Here is a 10,610-nt window from a genome sequence, read left to right as displayed (position 1 = left end):
ACTCTTTTTCGAATCAACATGGTGAAGTGAATTAAAAACTCGTCGTGTACGAAGTCAATTAAAATTGAATTATTGTGCTTGGCAAGTTTCCAATCGCGTTGTCTTCGTTTCAGTTTCCACGCACTTGCGCGCACCTACGCCGCTGCATCGATGACGAGAGAAAGTGAACCGACCCGACCGGACAGCAGGCGGCAGTCGAAGTAGTGTAGTGGCGTGTTTCGCTCGAGTGCGAGCAGTGCGAGTGCGGCGGAGTGCGCGCTGGAACTCGTTCAAGCGTCGCGAACGCAAAGCGTCCAGAGACAGTGTCCTGCGTGTCCCTGCAGCCGCTGCCAGCAGCATCACCCGCATCGTGTAAGAATCTCATTTTACTTTCCACTACTCAGTATTCCGTACAGATTGCATGCACATTTGCCGACTCAGCAGGAATTACAATCAAAACATTTGTGACTCATGCACGCTGATGCCATATGCGAATGCAAACAACGGTTATCAATGTTTGGCGTGTTTTTCAGTATAAGTATCACAAATCCGCATAAGATTCATGCATGTTTTTGTTGGTTTTGTGAAATATATTGCGATGTTGGTTTCTGATCGATTCCTGCGGCGTTTGTTTGTTTTTCGTTGTTTTTATCGACGACATAACCTCGACGCGCGACACTGCAAGTCTTTGCATCGCATCTGTTGCGTTTTCTGTTGATGATTCGATGATTTTCGGGCGTATTAACAAGAAAATTAATTCAGTGTGTTTGGTTTTTAGAAAAATGTCGGTTAACGAGGCTGTCTACCAGCCGACGACAGTCACCTACGAGTCGGAGCATGAACACCACCCGCCCCAGCAGAGATGGTCGCATAGACCCATCAGTTATATCGCAGCGACTGTTTCGCAGGCTGCTCGGCGTCCCTGCGGCATCTCCTGCGTGCCTTTACGCAGTGTACTTCCCACTGTATATCTCACATCAGCAATTGCTTCATTCACAATTGGGTAATGATCAAATTTTTGATATTAAATGTGATTTACTTATAAATATTTTGTTTTTAGATTAACTATGTTCATGCAAGGATTAATCGGTTATATTGATATGCCGCCTGCAGCCTCTGAGACATTCTACCTCTCAATGGCAATCATCGGTGCTTTGGTATTCGGCGTCGGGTTTGTTTTCGTGGTGCTGTTCTTGCGCATGAATCGCAACTGGTGTTATCGCGCTGGAAAGGATCATCTGGACGGAGGTGGCGCACAGGCTCTCACTGTGAATCCATCAACGGATCTCCTGGTTGCAGCGCAGTACGCTCCCGTCTCTGAAGTTACTTATCAGCCGCCCAATGAAGAAAGCGAACAGAGCAAACTCATGCCGCAGGAAAATAAAGACATCACGTGCGTTTTTTTGCTGAAAATTTGTCATTTTTAAGGTTATGATTAAATTTTATTGTTTTTTTTTTCTTTTTCAGCGATGAAACAGATCGTATGTTGGAGACTGACCCGCGCATTGTCCTGCGCCCACTGCATCAGCAAAACATGCACGAGGAGACATAACTCCCTCGCTTCGCATATTTATTTTTGCATATTTATACTACACCTTAGTCCGTAAATTGTTTGTGTTCGAAATTACCATTTTGCGGTCATTGCTTTGCTGGACGACTCTGATAGGATGCGGGTAAGTAAAAACTTCAACAAAAACCCAAAAAAAAAAAATGAACGGAAACATTTCACAAACATGCGACAGCTTTAATTAGTAGGGACGTGCTTTCTCTGGGTAGCGCTCGTCGATAAAAAAAATGGCACTAAATTATTTGTACGGAACATCACGCGCGCGCGTAGTACAACCAACACGGCAAACAAAAGACATGTATTTTTTATATGGCACTTACTAAATATGTACTTAAGTCGATTTGATCTTGGATGTTAATGTGATACGGGGGGGACTCGAATGCTGGAATTGTAGAAAAGATGGCGGCGCAGGAATCTCAAACGCATGCGCATTTTGGAGCATATGCTCTTCGCCACGTATTTTTGTAAAATTTCCACTTGCAATTCGCGTATACATTTTGTACGCGACTTGTGCGGCGTCTATATTTTTTTAATTTGATATCTACAACATGTATTTGCTATTATTTTTTTTGATGTTAAGTATCAGGTTTACTTACTGCACTGAGATTTTCTAATAAATATCAAGTTTAAAATGAATCCGCACGCTAAATATCATTAAAACGCGCATTTATTTATACAAAAGTAATAAAAAATAAACAAGATTCTTTGTAAAGATAAAATAACCTGAAATTCTCAAAAAATACTTGTAGAAAAAAGTAAATGTCAGTCATTTAGAAGCCATCACTGTAGCGTGATCGTGGAGGTCGTGCAGTACCCTCCATACGACGCCGCTCCATGTATCTCTCATGCTTCACAACATATCTGTGTAACTCAGCAGGAATAATCTGCTCAGCCTTCTCCAGTATTTTAATCAGCGCCTTTGCGTGTTTGCTGTCTTTGAAGCACATGAACGTCACGGATTTACCGGTCTTGCCAGCCCTGCCTGTGCGTCCAATACGATGCACGTATTCTTCAATATCACGTGGGAAATCCAGATTGATCACATGCGTCAAATCGGGGATATCAATCCCGCGCGAGGCGACATCCGTCGCGATCAGGTACTGCGTCTCGCCGTTCTTGATCACTTCAAGCGCGAGCTCGCGATCGGATTGGTCCATATCCCCGCGTAAGCAATATGCGAACACATCGTTCATTGCCAGTTCGGTGGAAATGTAAGTGGCACGTGCTTTAGTTGAGCAGAACACCACCACCTTTAAATTGGGCTGGTTCTTGTGACATCTAGCAAAGTCCAAGAGCAGCACTAGTTTTTCTTCCGCGTCGTCATCATTCAGGAAGACAAACGACTGCGCGATGGTTGCGACGGCTGTCAGGTCCAATGTGCCGACGATTACCTGCAGAGGGTTCTTCATGTAACTGTTGGCGAGTCTGCGTACGCCATCCGGCCATGTTGCGCTCGTCATTATGGTCTGACGATCCGGACGGATTTTATACATGGTGCGGCGGATGACTGCTTCAAAACCAGCGTCCAGCATGCGATCAGCTTCGTCGAGAACAACGTAAGTTACAGAGGTAATATCAATATGGCCGGCTGTGACGAGATCATCCAGTCTTCCTGGTGTGGCAATGATAATGTTACAACCTTGTTTGATTTGTCGGATTTGATCGTTGCGATCAGCGCCACCATAGACCACAACTCTAATCACAACAAAAAAACATTAATATGAATTATTTTATGTTTTTTAAATTTTACTTACGAATTGATGTTGCAACACTTGAATTTCAACACTTCTTCATTAATCTGCAGAGCTAATTCTCTAGTCGGTGCCATGATGAGGATACTCGCCCCAGGGACTCTTCTCTGTCGTGGTTGGCTCATGAGATGCGCATAAGCAGGAAGTAGGAAGGCAAGAGTCTTCCCCGAGCCGGTTTGTGCAACGCCAATGATGTCGTGTCCTTTGAGAATCAACGGCCATGCTTGCGCCTGTATCGGCGATGGTTTTTGAAAGCCTGTATTCAATAGCAGCTGGCGAATGTCAGGCCAATTGATGAAGGCGTATTCAAAAGCGGGGATTGGGTTCAGGAAGACTACTTCTTCAGCAGGCTCAGGGGCACCTGGCGGTATCTGAACAGTGATCCCGTTGTTTTCTTCACGAAACTTTTCGACTTCATGCGGAGTCATATTCGCCACAGCAGGGTGTTCTTTGTATAAATCTTTGGTGATTGGTGGGTATTTCGCCCATTTTTCAGCTGCGACTCTGTCGCTTTCGGCTAACATTGCTTTGTAGTCGACTTTAGACCATTCCTCGGCTGCTTTGATGCGCTGATCCTCTATCCACTTGCGAGCCGCTTCTCCTTCGAGGATAAGCAGCGGCTCAGCGGGTGTTTGCGGTTTTTTTGTGTTTGCATTGTGGTTGTTATATCTTGGGCGTGCTCCACCTCTACCTCCGCCAAAGCCTCTAGCGCCACTATTGGCACCTCCACCTTTTTCTCTCCAGTTGTAATCTCTTCTCTTGGTCCAGCCAGAAGTGTCTGATTTGTTGATGGACATCTTTTTGACACTACTAGCCAGGTTCCAACCGTCATCATCAGCTTCATCTGTGGTGTTGTCTGCATTGGCACTGCTGCCATTTTGGGCCACAGCTGCAAATTGAGCTTTCATCTGTTCCTCAAACTGGATGGCATCATCCCAGTTGTTGTCCTCACACCATCCATCATCATTGTCTATGTGATACAGACAAAATAATGGTAACTAATGCGCTATATTCTACACAAGTCTTACCTTTCTCAGGCTGTTTTGGTGCATTTCCATGCGGTTGTGCTTGGTATGCCATTGGAAATCTTATTTATCTGAATCTAAATATTTCGCGTGCTGTTTTTTTGTTGCAATTATTAATTGGCAAACAGTCAAGTGTTGTCAGTTGTGTTGTCAGATGGACAGATCAACTTTTATTTCGCGAATGCTGTAAAATTTCTAATGAATAGCTAAAATGTGCCGCAATTCGCGATTTACCACCTTCAACGCGTGCAGTTTTTCTTGAACTGTACTTTTCGTTCACTTTCTAGGGTTAGAATCGTCTCGCTAACAAAATATTATTAAATTCTTTTCAAATCAGAATTACTGTTGGTATAAATTGTGATAAGAATTAGTTTTGTTGTAATCTTGTTTCATTAACGGAAATTTTGACGTTATCATTGAGTGTGATTTAAATTTGAAGCTTATTTGTGGACTGCAGCGCCACGAGTGATTTCCGGTGTGATTTTGTGAACTAAATTCAAAGTTTCATGCGACTACAGCGCCAGAGGCGGTCGGGCCTTGTTATTTGCGAACTACGCCGCCATTCCTTTTTGAGTTTTCATCACGTCCAGTTCGCTTTTGACTCTTGTAACATAATTACATTTCCAAATTAAAATAGAATAGTCTAATTAGTTTACCAACAAGACTCATCGTGCTTACTATCTCATGATCGTGCTGTATGTGTTCTGATATGAGCGGTAAGTTATTTATTCGTTTTTTATGCGCATTTAAAAGATGCCGTAATGGCTTTGCTTTTGAGCTTTGGTTTGAGCTTTGAGAAAGTAATAGTCATTCTCTAACTAACATTTTGCATATCTAGTTTATTTATAAATGTACAGAACAAGTAATAATGTAGAACTAGAGTTTCTTGACATTGAAATATTTGCTGCGGTTTTGAGTTTCTGCTCGCGACTGCAGCGCCACCATGGGGTGATGTTTATTTTTTATGAACTAAAATGCTAGTTCTTGTGTACACTCCTGCTAGCAACTGTGTAACACAAAAGCGCCAGTGGCTGTGTAGTGTTATTTTTCGCGAACAACCCCGCAATACGCTCTTCACGATTAGATAACTTTCGACTTCTTCAACTTCTTTACATTTAAACTTGAAATCAAGCATAATTAATTATTTTACAAGCAATATTCAGCTTGTTTTCCTTTTTTAAGTAAGCAGTACGTGTTCTGATGAAAGGGGTGAGTAAATCTCATTCAAAGATTGTTTTCGTTATAAATTCATAAACAAATATTGTCAACTAACATCTTGAAGGTATAACTTCTTCAAATTGTGCAGAATGCGTGTTCATTTAAACTGTGAGTAATTTAAACTTATTTTTCTGGTATTAAAAACTTTCATATTGTGTTTCAATTCCTGCTGGCGACTGCAGCGCCACCACGACCTGACGCTCATATTTTGCGAACTAAGTGACCAGTTGCTTTTGTGCGCGGTTCGCGGGTCGCTCTCTTTCGGTTATTTTTCTGTGTATTTTGATCTGTTGTCAATTCTCAAGTGTTGTGTTAAACTAATTAGGTACTAAATGCACCCTCGACTCAATTAATAGGTGAAACATTCAATATTTGCACCTGCATTAAAAAACGATCTAATTTAACCTCTCATTTGAATTTCAGACTATTCTCAAAGGACAACATGTTTGTTTTAGTGGATGTAGCGACTAGTAAGCAATAACATTTTGTCTTTAAGTATATTATTTACTGATTTATTTTTGTATGTAAAGATTCGCAGTTTGGATTGCGGGAAGATGTGCCTCTTTACATAGGGAAAGAAAAATGCTGCTACCAGTCATTTGTTCTGCAATCACACAGAGTGTATAAAATGCGCCAAAGTTGTTGTGAAGGTAAGAAACCTCCAATTTTGCCGTTTATTACTGATGAAAATGCTCTTTTCTACAGAATAGCAATGCTTACATAACAGACATGGGCTCAAGGCATCGCACTTCTGTTATCGGCGTGGTATTGCCGCCCCTGGAAGAAAAACAGCTCATTCCAGGCAATTCGTTCTGCATTGGTAAAAACCGCGACAGATTACTGTAAGTATAAACCACATTTCTATACTTTTATATACTTATTCATGTCTTGTTTAGACTGCAGTACATCAGTCTCACAGTCACCTGCTCGGGTTTTGGCATAGGAGGCAGCCGCTCCCTGGAGGAATTGCTAGGTAAACAAGGCGCCAGAGTAGTGAAGGACTGGGGACCGGACGTGACGCACGTTCTCGCCACCGGAGACATTCTCACCAAGAAAGTGGTTTGCGGTTTGATCGCGCAGCAGTTTGTCGTGGGCCCGGAATTCTTCCATAGTCGCTGGAGGGCCATCACCGAAGGTGAGCCGCTGCCGGATGCTGACAAGTACAAAGTGCGCAATTACGGCTATCAATGTCCACTGCAAGTTAACCATTCATGTGATCGCAAGCGTCTGTTCGCCAACAAGATCGCCATCTTTGATGATTCCGCCCTAAAGAGAAGTTATGGGGATATCATAGAGATGTGCGGTGGTGAGGTTAGGACTCTGGATGATGGCGATATAATCGCAGAGGTAATATATTATACAACACAACAAAAATGCATTTAATTATAATTTTTATTTGTAATATTTTAGGATTTCCGAGGCGAGCGTGACATAATGGTTTTCGTCACTGGCGGGCTTGTCAAATCCGGGCGCAAGCGCAGACTGATGGAGATTGTCAAGTCGCTCGGACGACGCTGCATCCCAGTGCAGGAGATAGCCACGGCCGTGTTGAGTGGCAACACTGAGTTCTTCTGCAACAGCAAACATCTTATGATGGATACACTTCGCAATGCTCAAAAACTCACCTCGATGGGGGATGAATTGGTAGATGATACTCAGAGCACGACTGGCTCGCAATCGCGCAAGCGCAGAAACCCATCGACTGCTGGTTCGAGCATGTACACAGAGAATCCGATTCCGTCAAGTACTAGTGCCGGCGTTCGTGTACAACCATCACAACCGCCTGAGCCACTGCCACAATGGGCTAAAGATATGCTAGGCATAAGAGATCCAGGTGATCCTGAACCGGAACCTAAACCAAGCACAAGCACACAAAGCCCGGTTACACGCCTAAAAGGCCTCAAGCGTCGACGAGCCTCCGGTGACACTGAAACGCCTCCAACTGCTTTGCTAAAAAGCTTGAGTGTCGAACCGGAAAAGCCGCAACCCGCACCACCGACACCTCCGCCATTACCCGAGTTGCCGCTGTCATCCACAAACCTGAAATTAAAGCAAAGCGCTAAAGGTTGCAAACATCCTCAGCCACGACAAGCGAAAACTTCCGAAGACTCAAAGGAGAACATACCGTTTGCATCTACGCATCCATTTTCGCATAACCAACAACAGTAAATCATCATCATCATTGTTGACATGCGCAGATGTTTGATTACATTGTGAGATTTCTTTAAAGATTGCACACCTCTTCTCCAGGCACAAAACTGACGCTGAAACGCAAGAACAAGGTGGACGATGGTAGCACAAGTGTCCAAAAGCGGCCGAATCTGGCTGCGACCATACCGTCGTTTCCTGCTGCCCCGGAACCGAGTAAGCCAATCATCCACGAGATTCAATCACCATCGAAGCCGTGCGATGGGACAAAGCAAAAAGTTCCGAAAGGTAAGTGGAAACTTTGCTTATTTCAGGGATATATTTTCTGTTTTTGTTTTTCTTCTTCCACAGCAAAATTTGGTTAAAACAATGATACCAAAGGTTACTATGCGTCGCGTCGTTACAAATTCAAACTCTGGTTAAATAAAAATGGTTACATTCGCTGTGGTTTCGAAACAAATCGAAAATTTTCCAAAAAAAAAGCATGTAATACGAAACAGTCGAATGTAAAATTAAACGTTATTAATGGCATAAGTTTATTTCTGTGTTTTCATTTTAATATTTGTTTCTGTTTCTTCGTATCACACACGTTATTAAACTACAATAACATTTTTCATCGCTAGTGAGAATTATTTACAATCGCTTTTTTTCACCTAGCATATAACAATGAGAGTGCATTACCCTGCGCGTTTCTACAAAATGATTATTAACTGTGGTGAACATTGCTTCTGAACAGACTTAAAAGTAAAACGATAGAATAGCCGCGTGGAAGTACGAGTACAGTATGTGATTAATAAGAATTATTGAATGATTAATCGCCGTTAGTACAAGTTTGATTGCTTGCGAGAAGATGGGAATTAAAAGCGCACTTCGTGAACATCTAAGAGAAAATAAATATGTATCAATTCGATGACAAACGTAGGAAACTTAAAACGTAAATTAAAACATTGTGTATATATGTCGCTAAAATATCGGCAAACTCTATGCTAAGAAGGACACTCGACGGCCTAGGCCTATGGCGTTAGTGACTACGATAAAACCGCATTAATATAATCCGGTGGTGGATGATTGGGGAGGAGGATTGGTGTTTCGTTTGTGGAGCGCCGCTAGGACAGCGCGCACGAATCTCAGGAGGACGGCGGGGGCGCCGCGTCGGGCAGATCGAGCACGGTGGCGACGAAACCGATCACGTCGGCGGTGCGTTCGCGGTGCAGCGCGCAGAATGGATGCTCCAGCAGTTGCTCGTAGTTGCAGCGCTGGACGACGCTCTTCTGCAGGCAGGCGGCGATGAACGACTCGAATTCGGCGGTGAATTGCCCTGGCGGTAGACGCGGCGGGTCGTCTTTGACGACCTGCTTCAGCTGCTCGAATGGTGTGCCCCACATTGGGTACGGAAAGCGACCAGTGGCGAGTTCAATCAGCGAAATGCCCAGACTCCAGACATCCGAGCGGATATCGTACGTTGATGGATCACCAGTCGGATCAATTCTCTCCGGCTAAGAGAAAATTTAAAAACATCAAGTAAGTTGGTTTTGTTTAACTTTTAAAATTGTTAATTGTGTGTACCGCCATGTATGGTTTACAGCCAGCGTCGATTGTCTTCGCTACAGAGTCGACAAGATATCCACTAATGCCAAAGTCGCACATTTTGACCTCACCGCGTCGATTGATCAAGATATTCGACGGTTTGACATCGCGATGGATCACCTGCAGATTGGTGTGGAGGTAATGCAGCGCGCAGACGACCGCAAGCGTGATTTTACCCAAAATATCCTCTGGTATCCTCAGTCCGTGATTGTACACTTTCTGATAAAATTTATCCAGGCTAGTATCCATTACCTAAGAATAAGAAATAAGACATTTTATAATGTTTATTAAATCTATGGTGATGCTACATGCATGAGAAATATTGTGATGAGTGAAAGTGCATGCATTAAATCTCTCAGGGTTTGTTATCAAAATGACATAACCTATGTGTTATCAATCAATTGTTTGCAAACCTCCATGCACATCCAAACGTCGCCCTCGCGAAATAGAGCGCCATAGAATTGCACGGTGTACGGGCAGTCGCTGCTCCGCATATTGATGTCCAGATCCATCAGCAGACGTTTCTGTTCCTGAGTGTTAACGGTGGCGGCGATGCGCTTCACCGCCATGATTGTCCCGCTGGGAATGTGGCGCATCTTCTCGACGATGCCGTACGCGCCGCGCCCCAGGTCGCTGATCTTCACCAGCTCATCGGCGTCCACGACGAATTTGTCCGAGTTGATGGTGATGGTGGTGCGCGTGTCGAGATTCGCCGGCGGTTCGCTAAAAAACGTAAACATGTGTTGTCAGTAACGAGCGCTTGTTCGCAGGGGGGCGGCGGCGGCACTTACAGCTGGGCGACGGGCTCCGGTGCCAGTTGGAATTTCAAATTGGGATTCTTGCTTTTGCGCTGCATGGCGTGGCCGGCGCATGTGAAAATTACGTAAAGGGGGCGGCGTGCCGGGGAGTCTCGAAGGCGGCACCAGGTTGGCTCGGCGGCATAGGTTAAAAACGGCTGCGGCTGCTGTCACTGACGGCGCATCCCGCGGTTCAGCCAGTTTCGACGATTCGACACCACCGACACTCCGACCTCGAGCGCAATCTGGCCCGATAGCTGCGAGAGGCGAGAACCTGACTTGATATATATATATAGCGCCGCCGAGATACGATCTCGAGTTGCGCCGCGAAAATGATGCTCATATGAGCTGCGCACGCTCCAGACGGAAAGCGCAGCATGTGCTGCCCACTTCGACCGCTTGAGGGCGCTGCTTCTGGTTACATTGGTTCGTGTTACAACCGTAAGCGTAAAGCGTTATTAATTTGTGGATTTGATAGAAATTATTGTTGTTTTATTAGTTGATTGTTAACTTCAAAGCGGGGAATTATTATTTTGTA

General features: G+C 44.2%; 4 protein-coding genes across 4 annotated transcripts; 2 read left to right on the top strand and 2 right to left on the bottom strand.

Annotated features, from left to right (window-relative positions):
- Positions 1-121: 121 nt before the first annotated feature.
- Positions 122-2,182, top strand: LOC135802638 (uncharacterized). Its single transcript, XM_065316249.1, has 4 exons — positions 122-351; positions 758-982; positions 1,040-1,372; positions 1,447-2,182. Exons 2-4 carry the CDS (start codon positions 762-764, stop codon positions 1,529-1,531), a joined length of 639 nt encoding a protein of 212 aa, XP_065172321.1. The 5' UTR covers positions 122-351; positions 758-761; the 3' UTR covers positions 1,532-2,182.
- A 13-nt stretch (positions 2,183-2,195) lies between these two features.
- Positions 2,196-4,730, bottom strand: LOC135802631 (uncharacterized). The gene is made up of 3 exons (XM_065316241.1): positions 4,326-4,730; positions 3,301-4,267; positions 2,196-3,241 (listed from the first exon to the last, which is right to left on the bottom strand). The coding sequence occupies exons 1-3, from the start codon at positions 4,375-4,377 to the stop codon at positions 2,317-2,319; spliced, it is 1,944 nt and encodes a 647-aa protein (XP_065172313.1). The 5' UTR covers positions 4,378-4,730; the 3' UTR covers positions 2,196-2,316.
- Positions 4,731-5,765: 1,035 nt separating this feature from the next.
- LOC135802636 (uncharacterized) lies at positions 5,766-8,227 on the top strand. The gene is made up of 8 exons (XM_065316247.1): positions 5,766-5,896; positions 5,964-6,010; positions 6,071-6,190; positions 6,246-6,382; positions 6,437-6,887; positions 6,951-7,705; positions 7,771-7,976; positions 8,040-8,227. Exons 4-8 carry the CDS (start codon positions 6,270-6,272, stop codon positions 8,051-8,053), a joined length of 1,539 nt encoding a protein of 512 aa, XP_065172319.1. The 5' UTR covers positions 5,766-5,896; positions 5,964-6,010; positions 6,071-6,190; positions 6,246-6,269; the 3' UTR covers positions 8,054-8,227.
- Positions 8,208-10,405, bottom strand: LOC135802637 (dual specificity mitogen-activated protein kinase kinase 6-like). The gene is made up of 4 exons (XM_065316248.1): positions 10,067-10,405; positions 9,689-9,998; positions 9,255-9,527; positions 8,208-9,184 (listed from the first exon to the last, which is right to left on the bottom strand). Exons 1-4 carry the CDS (start codon positions 10,129-10,131, stop codon positions 8,816-8,818), a joined length of 1,017 nt encoding a protein of 338 aa, XP_065172320.1. The 5' UTR covers positions 10,132-10,405; the 3' UTR covers positions 8,208-8,815.
- Between the last annotated feature and the right edge of the window lie 205 nt (positions 10,406-10,610).

The sequence above is a fragment of the Atheta coriaria genome, unplaced genomic scaffold (assembly GCF_025399875.1).
Source record: "Atheta coriaria isolate IRGN ID8LTWV9N9 unplaced genomic scaffold, Caltech_Dcor_3.1 hic_scaffold_42_pilon, whole genome shotgun sequence".
NCBI classification, from domain to species: domain Eukaryota; kingdom Metazoa; phylum Arthropoda; class Insecta; order Coleoptera; family Staphylinidae; genus Dalotia; species Dalotia coriaria.
Note: the sequence above shows the minus strand (reverse complement) of the source record. Positions and strands in the feature narration are given on the sequence as shown.